Source organism: Pempheris klunzingeri, chromosome 18 (genome assembly GCF_042242105.1).
Source record: "Pempheris klunzingeri isolate RE-2024b chromosome 18, fPemKlu1.hap1, whole genome shotgun sequence".
Taxonomy (NCBI): domain Eukaryota; kingdom Metazoa; phylum Chordata; class Actinopteri; order Acropomatiformes; family Pempheridae; genus Pempheris; species Pempheris klunzingeri.
In genome coordinates this window covers 3,555,637-3,581,557 of record NC_092029.1, presented here as the reverse complement: position 1 = coordinate 3,581,557, position 25,921 = coordinate 3,555,637, and the positions used below count along the sequence as shown (strand labels likewise).

Sequence of the window (25,921 nt, the reverse complement as noted above, 5' to 3'; positions counted from 1 at the left end):
TTGAAAGAAAGTTCAGTACATCCTCCGACCAGTGGGGGGCGATAAAACTTGAAAGGAGAGCGATTTGAGGAGGGGGGGGGGTCTGCAGTTGGACTCTATTACCAGACTTTTACAACCTACCACTGTTTTGAGTTTACGTTCCACGCCGATGTTCTGTGTTTTTAGAGACGGCGCTCACAAGATTGGTCTTGTTTGGTCACAATAATAATCCCACTCCCCCCCCCCACCCCTGTGCCCCTGACAGAAGAGGTTCTTGGCTCTAGACCAGATCCTGGAACCAGTTTTCCTGGAAAAGAGACGGTTCTTTTCCTGTCAAAATGCAAAGAACTGGTTCAGGATCTGGCTCTGAACCAGTTCTCACACTACCTTGGTGGACACTCTTCAAACAAGGGGCTTATGGTGCTCCGGTCCTCAAGGTTGCTTAGAGGTTTTTACCAAAAACTGTGAGAATCCCGTGAGAAGAATTGAGATGAAACTTCATCCTATGAAGGTGGAGCCACAACAAAGACCGTCCATCTCAGCTAATTAGTCACCAAAACACAAAATCACATTACAGAACTATCTATGACATGATGATGCTTGCTGATAGCTCACAGCTAATTCGGAGCAGAAAGCTGATTGAGAATAGAAGGATTTTACTGTGTTTACTGTGGTCAGAAGTTCTGGGTTTGAATTATCATGGCCTGTAGGAGCAGCAGGGACGGTCATGATGTAATGTAAAGGTTTGATGAACTTTTAAAGTGAAACATTAAAAGCCAAGTTAAGCAAAACCTATATTTATGCAACTATTTTAGGAGAAACCAAACGTGTGTCTCTCAGTCTCTCCCAGTGGGCGACGCTCTATGACAGTGTGTCTGCTGCTGGTTGAAAACACTGCCTGATTTTTAGTATTTCCTGTAATGAAGAACAACTGCCAGATAAAGGACCACATTACTGTCTGAACTTACTTTACAGCTTTGCTGCTACTACTTATACAGTAACAGTAACTCCAAATACATATCGGCAGAGAGCACTCAGAGTAATGTTCTACCAAAGACACATGGATGACTTTGTTGTCTGTTGTTTCAAACTTTACCAAAAACACTCTACAGCTCACCGTCCATTAACCTGCTTTCCTCTGAAGGTCAGAAACTAAGTGCAAACATCATCGTTATATGTACCACATCGACAAAAAGCATGAATAATACCTCTGAAAATATACATTTTGTACAAATTGTAGGTTGTTGCCTTGGGAAGATGGCAGACAGAGAGTGTAAGGACTTTTAAACCTACTGATTTGTCAGTGTCATCATGTATGGTGATGATTCACCATTTGATGACACCGTTTAATCTACAAAAACTGCAGCTATCAAAATCAACAGAGGACAACACCTGAGAGTCGTGACATCAGTGCAGCGTTTCAAGGCAGTCGTCATAGAAAAACATAAAATATTTACAGTTTTACAAACTGTTTTGTGATTTGGGGCGAGGCCGTGTTGAATCCCTCTCACTGGTCTTAAAACCTACAGTCTCCCGGCCTAAACTGTTCTAGTGCTCCCTTTAAACATGATGCCGTACTGTGATTCATCAGACACCACGCTGGCCCAAGTGTCTGCCTCTGTAGCTGATACTTCAGATGAATACAGATGAGAACAAACTCTGTCTTCATTTCAGAGGGGTTTGGAGGGGAGCAAATGTTTAATGTTTCTAAACGTCTGAAAACTTTTGGTCTTTTGGTTGAAGCTCTTTTGGCAGTTTTGTTGTGTTGCAGGCATCCCTGGTATCAGAGCTGCACACTGGAAGTCAACAGTTTAACTCTGTCCTCACGAGTGTTTATCTAAAAGTGGACGCTGTATTGATTCGGCAGAAGGGAAAAGCGTCAGACTGAAAAAGCGTTCTGTTACTTCCACTGGCAGCTCTGAGCGGACGTTCAGGTCTGAGGGCAGGAATGATTCAGTCCTGCGGTCGGACGATTAGTTTCAGCTTCATGCTGCCGTCCGTCTCATCCATCTCTCTTTCCTCCTGTAGCTTCAGTGTTACTCATCCATCTACTATATGACTCTCTGTTCCCCAAGCTTTCATCTCTCCGTCTGTCCGCCTCTCCATCCTTCAACCATCCATCCATCTATGTAGGCTTTGTAAGTCCAGGGGCCCGGAACAGGCTGGATTTTCAGAATAAAAGCTCCAAACTTTAGACAACTCCCCTCCCTCTAAAGGCTAAAACACACTGGGGGGCGTCTGCGTCTCATTCTGACACTGAAACTAGAGTTAAACCCCATTAAAAGCGCGGCGGCACATCCCAGAGGCAGCTAGGCGCCTTGCTCCACTAAAGAGGGTTTTTTTAAGATTTCTTTTTTGGATTAGAGAGACAGTGTGACAGACAGAGAGAGGCAGAGAGGGGAAGACATGCATGGAAGGGCCACGGGCTGGAATCAAACCTGGGCCACTGCGGTTAGGCCTGGGCTCTAATGGTCTACGTGAACACGGCCAAATCAACAAAAACTGAGCAAGTTAACTAATCAGCCTGGTAAAACCGCGGCCTCTAGCCAGTTCTCCATAGTACTTTCAGACAACACACATTAACTAGACAAAGAATTGGATGTACACGGTGTCATTTAGGCCGTCATTACCTCACAGATCAGCTCTCCTGTTCTTATTCGTCCCCTCTTCAAGAGAAGCCCTTTTCCTACTGAGCTTTCTTGTATTCAGTTTCACAATATTATCAATTTAATGAGAAAGGTTTGATCATATTGGAAAACACATAACAAACAAGCTCACAGCTCATAAAAGTCCTCACCCTGGAAGTCTCATTTCAGCGCCTTTTATTGCTGAAAACTATATTTTGCCTGTTTTATCAATGTCCTGTAACTCCAACTCTTCACGCTGCTTCAGTCAAAGTACTGCCAGTAATGCAGTTTTGCTCCGAGCCGTTATGAAGTAATGCTACTCAGCTCCCAGCTACAGATGAAGCCTTTACAGTCCAAACCGAGCAAGAGGCCAGAGGGAAGCAGCAGGGGGGGGGAAGGCTCTATAATGGATGAAATGTACATCCTCTTAGTAAACAGCCCTTAAGATTTGGTGTTAATGACATTTTGGGCTGATGGAGGTGGTGCTAGGCAGACAATCATGGTGTCATCAACATCATCTGGGGACCACGAATATCTAAAGCACGTTTCATTCGCACCCATGACAAAAGCCAACAAGCCAGCTGACAAGCCTGTGATGTTTCGCGGCTCCTAATAAATGTAGTTGCTCTCAAAGAAAGGACATTTTTGTACATTGTAAACGCCTGGTTGACATCCACAATACTTGCATGGTTGTTAGCTGTTATTCAATATCATGTACAGTAAGAAGTTCCTTGTTCAACTGCCAGTCAGAATATGTTGATATAACATGCGGAGGATTAATCAAAGAAAAAAAAAAAAAAAAAAAATCTACTGTAAAATTCTATATTTTCACCACTTTTTAAGGAGATCCTGTATATTTAAATACATTTTTCCTTTTGAAATAATGCAAAATGAGAATACACAGTACACGGACCCAACAGCTACGTTAAAACAAAGTGAATGTAATGAAGACAAATGCATTTTACTGTGCTAGTTTTCATATACACGCACACTGGAGTCGTCCTCCACAGGCTGCAGTGTTAATCTGAAGCCAAAGTCTTTCTTTACAGTCTGATAAAGTTCAATTCATTCCAGAGAAACACTGCTCCTGTCTGTTCGCTATGGAAGTCTACTGTCTGAGAATGCTCTGTACTGTGCCGTCTTTGTGTGACTGTTGTAAATATGTCGAATATTGTGTATTTCCTGTGTATGATTTTGCGTGTACATGTGTAAATACGGTCCATTTATCTCCCTCTTGTACAATCAGTCTTTAAAAAGTCCTCTTTGTCTAAGTGTTATGGTGATGTTGCGTAAATGGGGCTTTCGACTGCATTACATGATCTTCATCATTTTTCTCCACAGTTCAGGGAAACAACAGTTTACTAAATATCAACAGTTTCAAATCTGAAAATCTCATATTTCGTGATTAAGATCATGTGATTTGACTGAAAGCTCCTGCTATTAATGGATGTTGTGATGGGATTATTTTTGCCGACTGGTCAAAGTCGAGAGTGAATTTGAATCTGGACTTTTTTTAAATTTTTTTTTTTTATTACAAATACATTTATTATATGTAGCATTTCAAAAATAGCAACTGAGCAGAACAACAGAGGAGCAGGAGCTGTACATTTTGATGCATTCATGATCATTTTTGAGATTTTGAATTGAACAATATTGTCAGTATTGAACTACTTTTCCTGGCTGACAACATTATCGTAGTGTGCGCTAATGATAAAACAAAGAGGACAGTTTTTCAAACCCCTAATTTAACTTAAAAGAAAGCACATTTTAGACAACCTCTTAAAAAGAGACAGCTGCATGTGTAAATATTAACATTGGCCAATTTGTTTTGTAGACACTGGAAAACAAACTGGGTCATGTCACAATACGACAGCTGTTATAATTTAAAAAAAACAATGAATCAAAATCTTTTAATCTGGAATAAGTTCAACATGTAAAACCATGAAAAAAAAAAAAAAGACCTAAAATTGTATTATATACAAACATTACATCCAGCAGAGTTACAATAAAAAAATTCAAGTATTTCCTCTAAGTTAGAGCCTGAGTTATTCTTGACATGGTTGAAGAAGAAAAAAGTATAAACTACGAAAAACACAGCAGTGAAAATGAGCTGCTGATGTTTTGAAACTCCGTTCACAGTTTTAAAACATCAGCAGTGCGGTAGGAGACTTTGTGGGCGGTGGAATGTGTTGCTGATAACAAAATCAAAAGTTTTTAAATAATGTACGAAAAAAGGCTTAAGGTTTTAGGTTCACCTATTTTCTCACGTTTTGGAACTCAGTCCTTCATAACTTCTGTTTTTTGACCATTGTGTGGGACACAGAGAAGAATAATGAGTAATGTCTGCTTCACATTTTAGTTTTTAAAAAAAAAAAAAGGTGAAAAAACAGGCATTTTGTTGGTATTTTCACTTCAACACCAGTCTGGCTCCAAGGTTAAAGGCTGTTGCACCTGTGACCAGACCCAACAGTGATGTCACGCTGCACTGACGCACCTGAAGTACTCTTCTTCATCACTTTAGACAACTTTAACCACTGGAGGTCACCAAAAAACAAGACATTAAGTGGTTGTCATTAACATCAGTTTAAAAAAAAGCTGCGGATATTAATCACCATGGACTGCTGTCATCAACAGATTAATTGCCATGTTTGCCATTTGCAATCTGTCTGCCAAATAAGAGTTACTGGAACAACCGAAAACCTTACTTCATCGACTTGGCATCAGTAGCCATGACGTGGAAACTGCTTATGTGGCAAGGCACTTAACTGCAAGCTGCTCAGACGTCTCGGATGCACATTACGTGTCACCACCTGCACTTCTGAAAATAATTTGGTGCAACACAAAGACAGAAAAATTATGTCTGCAAGACATCTGGTGGGAAGCAAAGCGCTGTTCAGTTCAGTGTTCAGTGAGTGGAAACAGGGTTTAGAGTGTGGAGGTTATAGGATGAAAACCTTACTAGGAGTTCTTCATTAATCTGAAACACTTACAGGCAGAATTCCAGGTTAGGATTTCATGAGTACCACTGAGCTGCTGTTGAAGAAAAACCATACCAAGAGTTTTTACCACTTAAATATTAAGTTGAATTGGTCACTTCAAACGGGATGAAAGCTTCTTGATAATCTGCAAAAGATTGTTGTGATCCGTCTTTTGCAGGTTTGTGTTTCTGTAGTAGTTTTTGCATTCATACACCAGGTGTGACAGTGTGATCCACCTTCTGATTCTGAAGTGAAGTTGAGCTCTCGCTATAGCACGTCCGTCTCAGCTTGGACGGCCTCAGTCTGGTCTTTTGGGGAGTACAGAGCCGTGAACTGGGCCTGGTTCTTGCTGATCATCGTCTTGGTCGTGGGGGAGATCAAACCCCTCACACAGTTCAGCCTGACCAGGCCCGTCTGGCCGCCGGATACCATCCAGATATGGCTGCACATGTTCGGGTTGAAACGCACCTGAGGAGAGGAGGAGGAGGATATTTGAGAAATGTTCTTGTTGGTGCTCACAATATCTGCAGCTGGACACCATAGATCAGTTCCACTTCCACGCGTGTCAAAATCTTTACAGCCTGTATTTGTAGCTGCAGACGTCTTCTAGTTGAACACAAATTGAGATCAGTGGAGATGGAGAAAATGTAGTGGGGAAGATTTTACATGAGAAACGAAAAAAGAAACAAATAAAATGGGTAAAAACCAAATTTTGGCTTTGTTATGGTCAAGGTGCAGGAAATTGTGGGAAATCCATTTGTTGACCAACATTTGGCTATTTGTTCAGAAGTTGTGGTTACAGAAGGGCCTGTCTTAATAGTTTGAGCAGCCATGCTGGTAATTTACCGCTGCCCAGCCCTCCTCGTCTTTGAGTCTACTCGTCTGGAGCTATGCTAGGTAGCGTTAGCATTAGCTAACACAAAGGAGGTTAACTCGGAGGTACTGTCACGAGGCGGGTTTCTGTGGGAACGAGCAGCTAAATCGTGATCATTCAGTCCTGAAAAGCGGCTTATTGAAAGTAAATTATGATAAAAGAGTATTAAGCTAATTCCAGAGTAGTGTGGAGGTATTCCTGTTCAGAGGTCTGATCACAGTGGGTCTACCAGTGTGCTGCTGATGCATCATGTAGCAACTGAATATGGAATTGAATTGATCAGCCCTGTTTGTCAGCATCCCCCAATCCAGCTATTTTGAATCAGTATTGGCCTGAACAGCTAATCCATGGGACTACTTTCTTTCGGTCAGACTCAGAGTTGCAACAATTCACGTGGTGGAGTCACATTTCCTGAATCTCTATTTTGGAAGAAGTGTTGTTACATATTCATGAGAATAAGAAAAATACCACAATTTGTCTTTAAGCTGTTGTGTATTAAGCTCTCTCAGACACAACACTAAATAAATGAATAAATAAACCACACGCAGAGAAAAATATTGAAAATATTACTAATTAATTCTAAAAGAAACAGTAAATGTTTGTAATTCATGGCACAAAATACTGAGCTGAAGTCTCCAGGACAAGAACGGGCATCACTCCATTAATACTGTAATGTGTTTTTCTATTATGCCACATTGAAGAAGTGTTTTCAGGCTGAACAGCAGTGGACCAAGTATTGATCCCTGAGGAACTCCACATATCATGTCAACCTTGCTATTGTTTAGTATTTATCTTGATGACTGCTATTACTTCTGCTTGAGTTATTGTTATTAAAGACTAATAATACTTTTATTCAAGTAGTTTCTGTCCACTCTTCCCTCCTCTGTGAATGACTCAGCTGTAGCCCTCAGTGAGTCAACATCACTGCCTCCTTTCTTTGCTGACACTCATCAATCCCTCTCTTCATCACTATAAACCGCACTGTTGTGCCTCTTTATTTTTTTTTCCTCTTCCTCCTCTTGAGTCAGTCTCTTCCCTCTAATCCATATATACCCTTCAGACATAATACCAGTCAAAAAACCCAGTGGCGTTCGCTTTTTTAGATTGTCCCACGAAGAGCCCGTCCATCATCTCGTCCCAGAGGGCACGGTGACACCCTCCACTCTGCCTCTCTTAAAATTAAACACATCAAATCCTCAAATGGCCGCTTTCCATCTCCCCCTCCCTTCCTCCACTGAGGGTGACATTTTTCTCATTTTACACATCATTACATTCAGCCCCTCTTTATAGCTGCCCATCAGTGGAGGAGAAAGAGGGAGGAGGAAGAGGCTCTTCTTTCATCTCTCACCTCTGTGTCCATTCTTGTGTTTATCTTTCTCTTCCCTCCTTCCTTATGATGAGCTGCAGCAAGAGTATGATGGTATCTGTACTCTGTGTGTGTGTGTGTGTGTGTGGATACCTTGTGTAGTGCAACCAATGGCATCTCATCCATGTTGATCTTGGCCTTTCCCTCTGTGTCTTTCATTCGTTTCCATATAGCTCGCTTCTCGTTTCCCCTAAAGTTCCGCTGAAAGTCAGAGGAGATGATTATCAGACTGCTACATGTACAGTAGGAGTGAGTTTAAAAAAATACAAGCTGGGGAGGCAGTTTATGTTTAGTGCCATCGGACGACTATCCCACAATCAGCATGTTGTAATTCAAGCTGTGTGAGAGCAAACTCGACTCGTGCACGTCCTCTTGGCCATTTTCAGGCTTTAGTGAGTCTTGTCTGTGATGGGAGACTTCACAGGTCGCCTCAGAGAGAGAGAGAGCTCCTATTGGCTGTTCTACAAACGCACATGTACTTCTCCTGATTCAATAACAACTTTTTTTTATTTGTTGCCTTATGTGAAGCACTTTGTGACTTGCTCTGTGAAACTACCCACCATATCGTTGTCTGTATGCTGGAGGTAGTATTTCTTCACAGCCTCTTTGTACGTCGGGAAGCGCAGGGGAAGGCCGTTATCCTTTCTCCCTCTTCTTCCCTCCCCTCCGTTTTCATTGTCATTCTCATTCCCTCCTTCAGATCCACCGTCCGGTCCATCTGTCTCTTCACCTTCCTGCTCCTCTGCTCCTCCCGTCTCTTGATTTTCTTCTTCATTTGTATCATAAGGCACCAAAGATGAGCAGAAGATGGGCTGAAGACACAGGGACAGGAGAACACACTAATGTCTTCAGAGCCTTTCACTAAATACAGTATACAGTAACATAACATTGAATATTCATCTTAGAATAAAGGTGATTATAATTAGGTGGAAGAAAGAAAGAGAAAAACAAGGAAACAGAAAAAAATAACAGTAAACTTACAAAACGTCTCTCTATTGTGCGTTTGATGTATTGAGGACAGAAGCATATCTGAGGTAACAGGGCGAAGATCACCTCACCAAGGCTGTCTGATGTCACCAAACAGTTCATCCAATCAGTGTAAGATAAGGACTGCAAGGAAACATGAAAAAGATAAAACGAGAATTAAGATATTAGCTTTTTCCATCTTGAACTGCTGTCTCGTTTGGGATAACTCTCTAAGGTTTTACAACGAAAAATAGTGTAATGTGGTAAAATTCAAGTCTACTGACATTGTAGTGGGTGTAATATAAACTGATTGAACTTTCAGTGGTGAAAACTGGTTTATAAATTACTTGGAGTGAATTTAATACATGTATAAGGTAGTTCCAGACTAATTTCAGCACCACAACTTGCCTCAGTATCATCATCCAGTTGTAGGAAAATGTTTTATGCTTTTATGGTCTACTAACTACATTGTTCTGGTACCAGGTGCATTTTTTAACGACCATGTGGTCCTAAGTATTAGCTCTTGTGCTTCGTGGCTGATTTCGGGGACGCCACAGACTGAAGGATGGAGGACTAGCACACTCACCCACACTGTGCCGGTCCTTGGAATTGCGAAGTAGGAGTGCATGTGATGGTCAAAGTAGTGAACTCCATGTGAACCAGCCCTGAATAAAGAAATGAAACAGAAGAAGAAAGGAAAAAGAGAGACAAAAATAATGAAACGTGTGTCAGTATGACCTGGATGTACACAGTTTTCAATACCAACAGTTTCAGTTTCAATGGTTTCTGGGGCGAGAATCCTCAAGTCTGAGAAAATAGCGCACATGATGTACTTTAGGGACATTTCTGGATGAAGACGTCTTACGCTGCATAGGCGTTCTCCTGGGCTAACATGTAGCCGGGTGCATTCAACGGCCAAACGATTTCATTGGTCAGATTGCGTTTCTGAACAGTGATGGGATCATAGAACCGCCTCAGATCCCACGTCTTCACATATCGGTCTTCTCCAGCTGTCACCAACAGATGTCTGAGAGAAACAGACAAAGAGATTTAACACTGGAAAAGGCTGAATAATGTAGCCTGACTGATACAGGATATCTGAGGCCGATTCTAATATTGATATTTGAGAGTTTGTCAATACTCTTTGGTGGATAAACTAAAGGATTGCAAGAACATTTCAAGACGTATCCTTGGCATTTCTTTTCACTTACTGGCTCACATATACCCTGATACTGACATATCTGTGATAAACCTACAGGCCCCACTAATTATGAATTCAGTTGTAATGCGAAGCTTGAACACAGTCCTGAAATGCATCATTCCCCTTACATTGATCAAATGTGACAGCGGTGTCTTCCATAAAACAAATGATGACAGAACAATCAATACAAGCAGATTTCTTTAGTGTGGTGTCTGGAAGCAGAGAGAAAAGATGACAAACTGTTCAAGTGAGAGGAGAAAAGAAATGTAGAAGTGGAACAGACAGAGGGGTAGTTTTATCTCTTTCAGTGTGGCTGTGTAATTAAAAAGCAGTGATCCAGACAAGAAATGTGTCCTCTCTGCTGCCAGAGAGGGCGAATCTCTCTCTGGAGGATTCACCTCGTTCCACACGTACACACCTCTGGTTCAACTTTAGGTTCATACTGTTCCATATGAAGCACAAACACAGTAAATAATAAATAAAAGAAAGACAAACACAGCACTTGGTCCAGTTAGTGTCAGATCTGCCCAAAGATGAACGACGCTGCAAAGACGTTAATGGTTATGTTAATATGAGGTCAAATTATATTAAATGTAATTAATTAAATTAATAATTGAAATTCATTCAAATCATCTGGAAGAAAAAAACAGAGGACTTTAATGTGGCACTGAAACATTTCAATCTTAAGTATTTTACTTTCTACATTATCGGGATAGGCTAAAAATAGTTCTCCTGTTTAGGCAACAATAATTTATGATCTAAAGTGATCCTGCTCACAGCTCCTGTTCTCCTCTTTGGATGCTAAGCTAATGTTATGCTAAAGTTAGCCACAGGTACGCAGCTATAAATGGAACAGGCTGCTCAGCTCTGAATGTTCGAACATGCACTTCACTAGAGAACAGCCAGCAGTTTCATTTCAGGTTTGGAAAACTCACGAAATAAATGGCACTCGGCTGATAAAATCTCAAAAAGACAAGCCTGCCAGCAGCGCTGATCCTTCCTGACTCTATGTGGGACAACGAGGAGCAGAGAAGTTGCAGTGCCGGGACATTTTTAAGTGTTAAAGGGGTCACTGGTGCAACGGGGTGCTCTTCTTCAAACCCCATTAAACGAACACATGAGATTAAGGCCAAACGGATGCTAGAAAGCATCGGCAGAGTTTGCAAGCTGATGCTGATTGCTCATATTTTGAGCTGATGTTCGATATGCTTTCAGAAATTGTTTTTCAGCATTTCTCCTTGAACTGCAATCTCAGCATTTCTCCCAAAACTGCAATAATGTCAGAAAAGGCTTTTGAGAAGGAATTTACATCATTTCAGGCGGCTTGTCAGCCCCTTAAAAGATGGTAGAGCAGATTCCTCACTAATCCCTTTAACCTCAGAGATGGATGGATCTCTGGCCAATATCAGACTTTTAATAAAAAGACAATTTGGGGATATTACTTTGGCCCTTATGCTGACTTGCAGAGCATATCAGTGAATCCATGTAGCAGACATTAGTGATATAAATGACCCCTCCATTATTCTCCTCATCTACATCAGCTGGGTAATGGAGCAGAAAAACATTTAAGGGCGCTGAAATCATCTGTATGAGGGTTAAAGTGAAATGATCAGCCATGACCCTTTATCACATACTGGACACTGGGCAGTCAGTGCTCACCTCATAGACAGTACGCTTCAGAATCTGGGAGAAACTACAAGGAGAATTTGGTTTGATTGTCTGGCTAAAAGACAGAAAAACGTCTCTTGGAGTCACCAAATGACTGCATGGAGACACCTGAAGTGTTTAAATATAGTCTGGAAAAAGTGCAGTCCAGAGTTGATTAAAATCCTTTTTAGAAAACAGAAAATCTTCTTGACTGTTAATAACTACACATCTGAGTGGAATATAGCAGTCACGTCTTTATTATACTCCAGCACATCCACTGCTGGTGTTACAGGGGTGATTGAATCTGAACCAGGGTATTTGGATCAAGTAGCTTGTGAAAAATAAGGTGTGCAACATTTAGAAGGCTACATCCGTTACTTCAACGTGTCAGATACGTATTTAGTCAACATTTGGATAAACAGAAGTACGAGATTGGATTTGATATCAGAGATACCCCGTTTTAAAAGTAGCCAAATTGGAGTCAGGGCCAAAAACCTGAACATCCCTTCCCTGGATGGCTTTCTCCGAACAGTAAAGACACAAGTGAGAAAGTGTAGTTTCAGCCACATAAAGCCAATTACAACAATAGCCTGAAATCAGATTAAAATGTAGTCAGCAAGACATAGAAAGACTTCAGCATGGATCTGTCTAACTTTCCTGGAGCACTTTAAAGGGGCCTTTGCAGAAGTCTCCCTAAAAGCAATCAGATATCTGTGGCTTGTTCATTATCGTCGCTCTAAAAGCAATAAATAGCTCCCGGAGACTTAAAGTGCAAATAAATGTGCTTTTCCTGCAAGTTTGTGTTTTATTTTCCTTCTTTCAGTACTTCAGAACTGTATTCTCTGAAGGTCTTAAGACAGATAAATATTCCAAGCAGGTAGATCGAACTTTGGAGTAATTTTAGGGAAGATCTTACTCAAGGTCATCGGAGCTCCGAGAGGCTGCAGCCTGGAGATCAGTGGATGTTGACTAGCAGGGAGATAAGTGAGGTTACATCTTCTGAATCTGAATGGTGACGGCTCAGAGAGGACCTTGTACCCTACGTTTTGAGTTAGTGCCTGAGTACACTGGAGCAAGCTTCTGCTTTCAAGATTTATTCTAGTGCCTGAGTACACTTTTTAATTGGCTGTTAACAAAGCTGCCAAACTTAGGTAGATGAGAAAACTAAAAAAGATGAACAAGTAAACAGAAAATCCTGCAATTCATCCTCTCTCCTGCGATAAAAGGGTTTTTTTGCCTGTATGAGGGTGTTTTAAACGATTAAAGGTTATTAAAATAACCTTGATTTGTCCTGAAACTGGACATGCTGAGTAGTTGCAAGATAAATGATTCTGAAGTCACTAATGACTAATGAAAGCTTGAAGAGTTTAAATAAGTCTTTCTTACTACTGCTTGGTGTGAAACCTGAACGATTTCCCAGAACGGTCAAAGAAACGATATTATAAGATTTAGGAATCTTACTATGACAAACACCAACGGATCAAGCTGAAAATCTGTCCATCACATGCACACACGCAGGTGAGATGAGGGAGAAGGTGTCTACCTGGAGGCAGGACAGAAGCACAGGGCCCGGACAGCGTGGTCGTGAGCCAGGAGGCATCGATAGGGCAGCAGGCTGAGTGGCCCGTCTGGCTCTCGCACTCGTAACAGCGCAGACCTCGAGGACAGATTCCACAGACCGACTACACCTGTAATAAAAAAAAACACATTAAAAGACAAACACAAAAGAAAAGACGAGACATTTGAAAAATTATTTAAAGCAACTAGTTCATGAAGACACAGATGAAAAATGCTATTTGTAAGAAAAAGTGACAAGAAAGAGAAAATGTGTGTACAGATGAGGGGATTTAGACTGTGCATTTGTTTGCTCTTTCAAAACCAATCAATCAAGAACATCTCCAAGAAATCAATTCATACCATCATAGAATCCAATGGCCATTATGTTGTGTGGTTTTACAGGCAGCCAATCCATAGACAGTCCTTGTCCGCTCTTTTCATGGTGAGGGGCTTTGAAGGAGCCCAGCTTCAGCGTCAGCACTCCTTTAGCCTGCAGAAAACGAGGAGGAGGAGCAGACGAATAAATGGCAGCGTTAGACATTATATTTCCCTGTTGTCCTCTGTTAAATACAGCAAATAAGGCACAAACATGTTACATAGGAGCCTACCTGGTATACTGGAAGCTGTTGGCTGTCTTTTCCTGCACAGACAAACATAAATCATACATGATATTGGTAATGATAATCAAAACTAAGCATCTATACAATGAGTGTTTTCAGAGTGTGTAGTGTGTGTGTGTGTGTGTGTGTGTGTGTGTGTGTGTGTGTGTGTGTGTGTGTGTGTGTGTGTGGAGGTGGGGGCTGTGCACTGAGCTAAAGTGTAACTAACATGCTAATGGTTAATAGAGTTTAGCATGTTAGCATGCTAATGTAGCATTAAGCTCAAAGATATTGGGCCATTAGTTTTTGAGGAATCCTGACTCACACTGAAGGGTGGCAACTTTCACCTGTTAATGTTAATATCACAGAAGTTAACCTAAGGTACAGGTCATCCTCTGGGGAACATGAACGCCTGTATCGAGTGTAACAGCAACCCATCCAATAGATGCTGAGACGAGTCACTCTGGATCAAATAGTCAGACGGAGAGTTCCTCCCCTGGTGTGGGGCTAAAAATGAGTGGATGTTAAGCACCGCTTTAGAAATAATGCTGCTGTGCCTGCCTTGACAATCACTGTTGTGTTTAATAGATGTAAAATCCAATAACAAAAAAGGTGTCAGGCTGTTCCCCATCATTAGCTTCCTCTCCTCCTCCCATTTAGATTACTGAGAGTTCAGATCAATACGGTGTCCTCCTCTCGCTTCCACAGCTTTCACCTCACCCCGGCCTCAGAACAGCACACACTCATACCTTTATGTCCTAAATCAAGTCCGGACTGATGTTACTACAGTTACATTTAGTTACTATAGACTTACTATATGATAGATTATTGATCATCTCTTGCCTCTTTTATATTTAATTTGCATAAAATGCCAAAATAAAGAAATTCAGCTAAATTACTAATCTGACAACATGGTTTTCCAACAGTGTTAAACATGCAGCAGTCACCTTTTGTGACCTGAAACTTGACAAAGTCCACAACAGATTCAAACAATCCTGTGGTTTAGCAAAGATGAGCACAACACTACCGCTGCACTGTGCGAACTGTAGTAACATATTTTGTCTGGTAGAACTGATGACATTAATTATCCTGCATCACACGATAAAAGCACAACACAAACTGAAGCACTTTAACTTGGCCTTCCCGTGACCCCCCCCCATCCACCTCCCTCCCCGCTGAATCCCGAGTAAGTCCTTGATGATTGACAGAGTATGGATACAAGAAGTGTCAGCTACTAGACCTAAAATTCATAGCTTCCAACACTAACAACTGGCTTGGTGATGCATCTTCTTTGTCATTTCAATTATAGATCCTTGTCTGATGGGGAACAGCGCTGTAAATTATGTGCGTTCCCCACGCCATCTCACATTCTCCCTTTTGTCCTTTTTTTCTTCTTCTTCTCTCCACGCGTAGCCCCCTTACACCTCCAGCCCCCTCCTGCAGCTTTAACAGCCTCCTCTTCTCATTCATTCTGGTGATCGGATGGACAAAAGCCATTTATAATTATCTGTCCAAAACAGCACCGAGCTGGTGAAGAGAGAGACGGGACACGCGGTGTTTAACCCCGTCGAAGCCAGCTTCACCTTTAACCCTTTTGGCTGACAGTCAGCCTCATGCAGATTATTCCCACCCACGGTCATATCAGAGAGCTAATCTGCATTCAATTAGTGCTTATCATGAAAGGCTAAAAGAAGCAAAGAACATAAAAGCTATTCACTGGCCATCTTCATCTCTGGGGCCACCTCAAAATACACTTTCCTGTCTGCCCAACAGTCAAGCTGATGAGAGGCTCCAAATTATGTGACAGAAATTGTAAGTAGACAGTTAATTTAACAAAAATCCAAACTATTAAAAACATTTTTTGTTGGTTGTATTGGTCAAACACAGAGTCAAGACCTCAGGACTTCTTTGACCCCGTTCAAAAGGTCAGTATTAGTCCAAGATTAATAACAAGGTCAAGTCTCTCACTGTAGTCAGGTGTGTGTGTGTGTTTATGAGATATCTTCAAATGTGAGTGCTCTGCAACCTTTCTATGCAATAACAATAACCTATGGTTGGCAGCAGGGGGCTGATGGAGTAGCTCTTTGGAAACAGGACCAATGACCCAAAGCTACAAAATAAAATGGAAACCAGGGGCCATGAAGCAACGGGAGGGAAGGAAAAAAAAAAAAGAATGAAATGTCAGGTTTAATATGACTTTTTATGTCCAAACTGCATTGGAAATTTTTTTTCTTGATTATAAAACCAAGCAATGTGTAATCCAGCGGAGTCTGTTGTCACCCAACATACTGCATTTCATCATTCATCTAAATATTAGCATAAACTCCTTTATAACGGGGCCTTTAAATCAAAGTAAAGGCAGTTGTGCTGTTGCCTCTTCCAACTCGTGCTAGTATGATACATATATAGATGAATAACGGAAGGGAGCAAGTTAATGTAGAAGAATTTCGAGTTAGTTGCAGTTTTCCTTGTGAGAATAGCCAAATATCGAGGCACTATTTATCCACACAAAATGCTGAATATATGCTGAGATGCAGATTTATGTTTTATCAGCACCCCACAGACACAAATATCAGCCAGCCCTCATGTTACAGTGAGCTACAGAGGAGATATGCACCTACAACACAAGGCTTAGCGGGACGTGAGAGGGTTGTGTCGACTGTGATATGATGCAAAGTGCATGATTGTCGAGGTGCTGGCTATGATCTCAGATTGGTGTAGTTTTTAAAATCAGATTAGCCTGCACCGCCGGGCAGACACAACACACACACACACACACACACACACACACACACACAGACATAACCAGGTTTCTGTGTATGATGGATGTGGCAGATAAGATGGCCATTAATCTTGTTCATACAGTCTTCTATCAGCAGAGCCCCAGAGGGGGCTGATGCAGAGATCTGAATAGACTAGACCACAGCCTCCAGCATCTATACAGTCAGCATACACTCACACTTCTGGAGAGCATTTAGTGTGTGTGTGTGTGTGTGTGTGTGTGTTTGTCGCACATACACACACAAGGAGACTGAGGGTCTTCATGGATGCCGTCCTCTTATTGAATACACGATCTCGTCCAGTTAATGAGGTCCATGTCTGATATGATGGATATCATGCTGTTTGACTGATAACATACTTACTGCTGAGTGAAACCAGTTGTGTATAAACGCCTGTAAACTGATTTCAATTGAATGAGACTGGAGCTAAAACAATAAACTGACAAATAGTTGATCAACAGATAATTAATCAGAAACTATTTTGATACTCAGTCCATCAATATGCCAAATATTCAGTGGCTCCCATGTCCTTGTTGTGAGGATTTGCTGCTTTTCTGTTTTATATCGGTGTAAACGGAGAATGCTGTCGGACAAAATAATGTTGTAATGGCTGTTCAGACCTTTAATGGACCAATTAATGACAATTTAATAATAACAATAATAATAATAATAACAAGAAGACGACCCTAAATGAGACAATGTTTTAACTATGTGGTGAAAATGTGTATGAATATTGCTGAAACTGTTTCCTCCAGTTGGTCCAACACATCTGGGGTCCCTCCTCCTCTGGTTACTAGATATAAAATCTGCTCAATGGCAGTTTCATGGCAACTCCAAATGTCTGAGTCACCAAATGGATCCACGCGACACTGAATCACTCACAAGGGTGCTTCACAGTGACTATGGAGACGGACATGATCAAAGCACCTGTTCTCAACCTCAGTTCTCCTCTGTTAGTGGTCAGAATATGGATGGAAGAGCTGTGGGTTAGAGGGGATGCGTCTGTGAAGGAAGGTGTGTAATGCATTGCAGCAAAGCAAATATTAAAGTCAGCAGCTGCATGAGGTTTAGTGAGACGTGAACAAATCCATAACGGAGCTGTTACACGTTACAGTGCTGCCATGATTCAAAAACCTGCTTTACTGCAGTCCTGTGTGCTCGCAGGCTGCAGCGGGAATCAGACATGAGACCCTAGAAAGGCAACACTGCCCTCTGCTGAACACCTCATGGCTGTGGGGGTCTGTAAAAATGATTCCTGATCGATGCACAACCCTGACGTGACCACATTCAGTTGATGACACTATATCGTTGTTACAATACTTACCAGAGTTGGGTAGCTGCTTGTTGGAGTGCAGGGCATCGGGGTGGGGCAGGCTGTAGATGGTGACCACACCGGTGGAGGTGGCGACTGCCAGAAGACCCAGTCTGGGCAGGAAAGGAGCCTTTGGGGGTGGGGGATTTAAATGGCTTTAATTATATGTCACAAAGTGGTAGTTATAAGCAACTGGAGAACAGGTTTTCAAAAACTCATGTATGTGTCGGCCCACTTTACCTTTCTGTCACAGCTGGGAGGCTCCCAGCCGCCCGCAGGACACCACTTCAGGCTCCAGATGAAGCCTTTGTCCTGGGCCAAGCCATAGGCCAAGGTTGGCTGGGAGTCCGGTCTGCAGAGACAGAGAAGGATGAGCGAGACAATATGAGCTGAATCATAAGAAACAAAGGAGGAGAAAACACCACGTTGCAATGGTAAGACCCAAACGAATGGTGAGAAAGACAAAAGTGTTGATTAACAGTGGCAATTCCACACAAACACATCGACAAAAAAAATCAGTCAAAGGAATTTAAGCCTCCATCCAAACAGCATCTCTAACAGCCCTCAAACAACCCCAGTGCGCTCACGTCAGCTGTACCTGCTGTCGCACTCCAGCTTGCCGACGTCCCACAGCTGAACGAGTCCAGGTCCCGCGTACATCCGGTTGACGTAGTGCTGGTCGTCCATGCCTCGATGGCAGGCCAGAGCTAAGAACTGGGATGCCGGAGCACCGTCGGGTGTAGGACACCACTCCATGGCCCAGAGTGGTCCACCTGCATACAGCATCATGTCCCAGCGCTCCGGGTGAGCAGGCACTGCTGCCAACCTGCTCAGTTACAGAAAGAGGAAGACACCACAGAGCACAGTTATCCATCTATAGATATGATAGTCACACATTTCTCTGGTACATTCTGCTTTTGATCCTGTGGATATTTTAAAGTTTGTGTGATTCTCAGTCTCACCTGCGGAGTCTTTGAAGAGGCACGTCCTCGTTTCTGATGCCCTCTCTGGACACACTGAAAGCGGCCGACTGATGCTCCTGAGGCAGGTACTTCTCCAAATCACTGAGTGACACATTAGACATAAAGACCTTTAATAGTTAGCTTATATAAGAGAGGGTTGATGCTGTATTAGAGCATATAGCTATAGAACACATATAGCAAAGACACCATGCTTTGTTGAATGACCAAGTTTGTAAATCAGATATCTCAGTAATACAACTGTTTTTATAGTTGTGTTGTCATATATCAAAAATATATAAAGTATAAACTATGCAAATGTACCAGAAGTATCAGCATATTCCCTTTTATAATATAATATTTACAAAACAAAAAATCTGACATGCAGCGAGATGCTGCAGTGATGAAATGATCACGTCTTCGTTTATAAAACAGCAGACAAACTAACAACATCTCTTCAGATTTTTTGAGACAAATAGGCTGTGAGCTTTGAAACATAATCAGCTGTTGCCTAATAACTGAGAACCAACATGGCTTCCTGAGGTGAGATGCTTCAATAGATAAATCTTTTTTATAAAAAAAGCATCAAAGTGAGAGAAGCTTGGCCAGAGTAGAAAGCTGAGTTCATCTCTAGAGCTTCTTTTGAGAGCAAAAAGTGTTTCACAACAGAATAAAAAAGCTTTAAAACATGGTACAATTATACTTTGAGCATCATACAAACCCCCTTTTTCCTGCACACAACTGGATTATCTCACTAATTACAAAGGGTGAAGGTGAACTACCTTTCCGGTACAGGGTGCCAGTCTTTTGTCGATGGGACCCACTCTGGGAACACCCAGCTGCTGTAATGCTCCTCCCGGCTGGAACACACACACACACACACACACACACACACACACACAAATATGTCACAAACACACACCAGGGCTAAAAATAACCAGCAGTTTGGTAACCAAGTACTTGTTTTTGAGTGGCATCTTGTCCCACTGTTGTTGTGCTCATCAGTTCATCACTGAATTTGTGAAATAACTTCACAGCTGAGTTAATAACCACGGCCAAACTTCGCAAAGCTACTCACAATTTCTTGGTCGTCTCAGCGGCCTCCCAAACTGTTCTCATGACGCTGGTGAAGAGTCCGTTCCCTGTTCTCTGTTTTGGGCCTGTCTGCAGGAGAAAAGGAGATTGGGTGCGTTTACATGGCCCCTTCTTGTTATTGTTCACCTTTCAATAATAGTTCCACAAAGATCGAAACTTTGTCTTAAAGAACGTTTCAATTTGTTTCCTATTAAAACTTATCCATGACTTGGTTTTGATCAGTCATGAATCCATTGATTTGTAAATGAAACACAGTGCTGTCATTGCTGTTTTATCAAGTTAAGTGGTGTTCTTTAAGGTGGGGAGTAAGATGTGATCATGACCAGTATCCACCAAACCAAAAGCCAGAGCCTCAAGTTTTCACGTTTCAAAGTGATGAGAGAAAACTACTAACATAGGTTCTTTTGATGTGAAAACTTGCTGGACTTTTCCCCCCGTCTGAGTCAGAGGCCTCTGCTTCTTCATCTTCATCTTCCATCTGCTCCACCTCCTCATCTTCAGCATTTGGGACGAAGTCCTCATCTTCAGGAGGATCACTGTTATAATCAGGACGTTTCCTCTTCTGACCTTTACCCCCTGCAGCAATGTAAAGAATGATTCATGCCAGAGTGTGAGGGAATCTTCACTGGTGTTAGAGTACGAGGGAAACACAGATAAACACCGTTATTAACGTACACTGATATACGTCATGAGAGAGTAACGGCCTAACCCTGACCTACAGCATGTGCTTCTTATCTTACCAGTGACCACATCATGAGCATAACAAGTCAGGAATCAGCATTTAAAGAGCACAGACAGAGTTGGGTAAGCTATGGAAAAAAACAACAACATTAATGGCCAGCTCGTATTTATGTGCCAAGATCCGATTTTTATTTTATTTTTTTTTTTAAATGACCACAGTCCTGAACTGATCAATATGTGCGAGAGAGCAATAACAACAACCTATTATCTCCCTGAGGAAGGAGTTGGGTTGTATTCGTAACCGTAGTGACGTAAAAATAGCACGTCTTCTGATTATGACTGGTCATATTCACTACAGTAAACGTTAGAGTGCTGGTTAAGTGTGACGTGACTTTTAATCTTACCTTTGAACAGACGTACAGCAGGTGTCCTTAGTGACGACACTGTTTGTGTGACATTTTGCACAATTTCCCACTGTTTACATTTAACTAGACTTGTTTGGAACAAAAACACGACCAAGTCTGTGATCGAGATGATCTTATTTGAGCTTTCACTGTCAAGTCAAGCCTGTTGCATTGAGAAAAAGCATCAGTCACTAGGTGTCACTGGTGGTGACTTCCAACATGGTGTTGAGAGGTGAAAGATTTACACTGTACCTTTGGTTCCTTTGCGACTTTTCTGCTCTGTGTGGCTACTATCACTGTTGGCCCCTGGCTGGGGGCTGGACTCATCGCTGTGATGACCGAGCACTTCTTTTGCCAAAATGTGGAGGTACTTCAGTGCCCTGGAAGAATGTTCAACAACATTTTTAAGAAGAGTGATCTTGTATACACGGAGGAATCTTGTAGTTCTAGTGTTGTATACAGAACTCATGGCTGACAGAGGAGGAAAACACACGTAGCTATGTTGTAGCTGAATGCAGTAAATATAAACTACTTGTAACTTACGCTTTAGCAGCACCTCTCCTGCGGCGGCCACCCGGTTGGATCTCCTCCTCAGATTCGATCGGAGCGCCTCCTTGAGCCTCCTTACATGGTGGTTCTGTCACTGAATCTACTTCCTGTTTAGGCTGCTTCCTCACGCACGTTTTCTTTGGCTTTGGTGTCCCATTTTCCTGCTGCACAGCATCTACTCCACCTTTCCCACCATCAGTGGCGGGAGTTTTTACAGCAGGAGCTGTTTTGGCAGGAGTTTTTTTGGCCGGGGTCTTCTTGGCTCTAACTGCCTTTTTAGGAGTTTCCTCTGAGGTTTTTCCATCAGATTCTTGAGGTGTTTTGTCAGGTGCTTCTGTATCTTCATCGTCTGTCTCCTCTGTGGCATCCCAAGCTCTTCTATTCTTTGCCGGAGTCCTTTTAGAGGCTGCTCCTCCTCCTCTTCCTCTTCCCCTACCTCTACCTCTTCCTCTTCCACTTCCTCTGGAGCTCTTTCTACGTGTTTTCCCCTGGGACCATTGCGCGTCAGCTGCGTCATCCGTTTCATAATCAAAATATTTGGGATTTTTCTTCCGCTGTCGCCCTCTGGAGCTCGCCGTTAAATTGCAGTCGTGCTCTGATGGCTTGTCTTGCCCTGTGAGAGGAGCACACAGACGTACAGCATATTGTATAAACGGAAATCAGTTCAATAAATTAGAATTAAAAAATGTTTTAAATCCTGAGGGTTACGCTCACAGGCTGCAACCTTACAAAACAAAAACATATTTTGCAACATAGTGACAGATAATATGGCAGGTGTCACCGGCAATTAAACAAAGTGAGCATGAGGGAGAGCATATATTGATTCACAGTCTTGAATTACTTACTTTGAGCACACAAATGAACAGTTGTTACTGTTAAACAATATTGTTACCATCCTAACATGCGTTTAAGGGTAAAACAATGCTGCCTACTCTGCAAAATCCAAAACATATATATCTCCAACCAAACCGAGATTATTATCATCCATTATTATTTGCTTATTTTGCACTGCATTAAGATCCACGGTGGCATGTGTTCACTTAGCTCCAACAGCCAAAGCTGGACAGCACTGCTGAAACAGCATCAAATGTAGCATCACAGTGTCGAGGGTACAACTGGATTTGAATGAATTAATGCAAAATTGTTGGTGGACAAGAACCTGTAACTCCATTTCCTGTTGCTACAGTACCGTGATGTACAAATTACTCATTTAACCGTATTTACCTCCAGGACACCTGTGTAATAGATAGTCGCCGAATGTATTTTAATGTGACAGCTAGTCAGAAAAGCAGAGAAACCTTGTCCAGGGTCAGTGGGATCCATCGGGGATCTTGTGCAGCGGCTGTCTGGTCAGATGCCTCCTCATGTGTGGAGCAGGTTTCTTCTCACTCTGGCTTTGCTGCTGCTCAGACAGGAAACAGAAAGACAGACATAGCATCCATTAACCACACCGCAATATCTGTGAAACATGACCTCTGACAGTGTGGTCCAAACACATGACTGAATATTAACTTCTATGTTCATTTCTTGTTATTGTTACTACTATTGTCATTATTATTAGTGACCGTAACACCACATTGATACGTACATACATTTACATCATTTAGATCAATACAAACACATTTACACACTTTACCCACGATCATCACATCTTTTGTCTGTTATTTTTCTGTTATGTCACTGTTTTGTTTTTGTCACATTATTTCAATATGATATATATATATATAATATTTCACAATATTTTCTAAAGGCATACAGTGACACACACATACAGTAATATTTCATCATCATCATCATCATTCCTCAGTGCTTCCTCCTTTGGTCTGGACTGACTGACTGACTGAAAGTTGTCAGCTACAATTCAACAGCCTGTAATGAGAGTAAGTAACATTCCTAGAAATGTCTTTAATGTATTTTACATTGCTTGACAGCTTGAAAATAATCACTGTGGGAACGTGGTGCCATAGAGCCAGGCATAATACCGATATCACCTCGATATCGCGTTGTCTGAGGCTGACAAACCAAACCTCATTCAGTTAAGTGACAGTTTAAGACTTTCTTCCATACTGGCAAATGCACGTTTGGTAATAGACACACGAATAGTTGATATTCCTAATATTATTGAACCACTCATCAATTCGGCATGCATTTCAAACTCCACACATGCCACGTATCAAGTTATTTCAGCAACACACTTCTGTCACTCGTTTGTGTTACCAGTGAGTACCATCTTCCTCTAGCCACGCTATTAAGCTAACACCACAATGCTAACGCTAACTAGCTAAAGTGGCCGAGGAGAGCAGCGCTTCTTCTGCTGGCGTTAAATTACCGTAACACTCTTAAAATCGGTGTGTCGGTCACCGGGGACACTACTAACGCCTTTAAAAACTCACCCGGCGGTGATCCGAGGCTTCCTCCTCGGTGGCGAAGGCTGAAACGCCTCGTACCGGACCCGGGAAGCTAGAGTCCGACCACCGGGGATCGAATCCCAAACTCTGCTGCCGGGAAGGACGCCGTGGAGGGTCACCGGAGCCGCAGACTCATACCGGACACATGAATCCAGCCGTTTTTCTTTCACGAACGGCAAAATATAAACATCACCGGCGATTATTCGGCGGATTGAGGCTGCTGAAACTCCCGGTGTGTCTATATCAGACCCGCCATGTTACTGTACAGGCATGGTGGCCCACAGCGCCCCCTATCATCACAGGGTGGAACTACACCCACCGCCTCCTGCAGCGGTCAGGAGTTCAAACCCAGCAAGCACCAGAGATCATCAGACAGCGCTGCTCATATCTGTTCTCTTTTCACCAATAAGTAGCAATACTGCAGTGCTGAAATGCTCTTTTGCAAGTTAAAGTAATTTTGCATTAGAATAAATCACCTAAAGTGAAAATACTCATGATACAGAATAGTCTATTTCAAATATTATATGATGCACGCATGGTGGATTAATGTCAATGCCACTTTAATTTTGCAGGTGGTAAAGGTGGATCTAAGTTTAAGTACTTCATATACACTGATGTAGCTTAATCTATAGTCGTATATTGTAATTTATAGATGTCTAAGATGTCAGAATAAATTGTACAATGTTTGCCTCTGGGATGTAGTAGAGTAGAAGTAAACTCAAGTGGAGTACAAGTATATAAATGTACTTAGTTAGATTAGACCAGTGTCATTGTGCACATTTAACAGTAGCCAAACCTGAGGAAGATAAATCTGAGAGGTCACAACTAATTAAATGAATAAAAACAAAAACAAACAAACAGACAAAGTAATTTTCACTATTGTATACTTTTCTGTTAAATCTTTTTTAGTTTTTTTTTAATATTTCTTTGTAACATACTCAGTACTTTAATGAATGGCCAGTGTGCACTTAATAGGCATCTATTAACTGTATTTTTTGTAATTTCTTTCTTAACTTGCTGCTGATTAGTGTCATTGAATCTTTATTTTTCAGATGGAATAATAATGACTTTTTGGTATCCCAGCATTGGTTCATACCTTTAAGAATGAAACCCTATAAACAACAAACAAGTCATCAGCACGTGAGATGCTTTAAGACAGTAAAGAAAAATAAAGCAGTCATTGTTTGTAGTTTTATTCCATTTTACTTTATTTTTGTGTTCTAGTTCTTCTTTTTTTTTTTAAACTAACATTATCGTCTTTTCATAGCACTTCATGCCTTAACTAAAGCACTTTAAACTTCCCTCAGCGCAAGATGTCGTCCACAGCCTCAAAATGTCCAGTAAAACCTGGGCTGGGACACAGAACACTACAATGAATAAATTAATTAATTAGTTTTCAACTGTTAAATCAATTACAAACTGTTTTGATAATCGATCAGCATTTTTCACAATTTTCTGACATTTTAAATCAAACAGCTAATTCATTAATTAAGCATCTAACTGACAAATTCATCGCCAATTAAAGTGATTATTAGTTGCAGCTGATTATATTAGAGACCAGATGTTGTGCTTCTCTTACCTGATGCTCTCTGCGACAGCTTACAGTCCTCACATCATTTCCACTGAAGACACGGAGCCCAAAATGACCATGAATTAAACTTTTAATCATCTGTGGTTATAACACTGCTGGTACTATGAAATAGCAGCACGTAACTTCTATAAAACAAGTAGTAACATATTAAATGTACAGATTTTTAAATGCAGGTTTGGCTGAACTATTGTCACTTGAATAGAAATCATGTCCCACAAAATGGAAAAACGAGGTGCCTTCTTTATGTGTTTACAAATGATACAAGACTGAACCTTTATTCAAATCTGGTCTAGATTACATATACTGTATATTTTCTGTATGGATGGTGGTGGTGGCACAACACGAGAG

The 25,921-nt window shown here is 41.6% G+C and overlaps 1 protein-coding gene across 1 annotated transcript; it reads right to left on the bottom strand.

Annotated features, from left to right (window-relative positions):
• Positions 1-5,280: 5,280 nt before the first annotated feature.
• On the bottom strand, positions 5,281-24,213 carry gtf3c2 (general transcription factor IIIC, polypeptide 2, beta). The gene is made up of 21 exons (XM_070849463.1): positions 23,968-24,213; positions 22,873-22,964; positions 22,053-22,187; positions 21,569-21,998; positions 21,278-21,405; positions 20,335-20,516; positions 19,924-20,009; positions 19,628-19,705; positions 18,849-18,950; positions 18,485-18,712; positions 18,127-18,238; positions 17,899-18,016; positions 13,804-13,835; positions 13,556-13,685; positions 13,182-13,326; positions 9,656-9,817; positions 9,377-9,455; positions 8,806-8,934; positions 8,385-8,636; positions 7,918-8,025; positions 5,281-6,052 (listed from the first exon to the last, which is right to left on the bottom strand). Exons 2-21 carry the CDS (start codon positions 22,895-22,897, stop codon positions 5,852-5,854), a joined length of 2,862 nt encoding a protein of 953 aa, XP_070705564.1. The 5' UTR covers positions 22,898-22,964; positions 23,968-24,213; the 3' UTR covers positions 5,281-5,851.
• Positions 24,214-25,921: the final 1,708 nt, after the last annotated feature.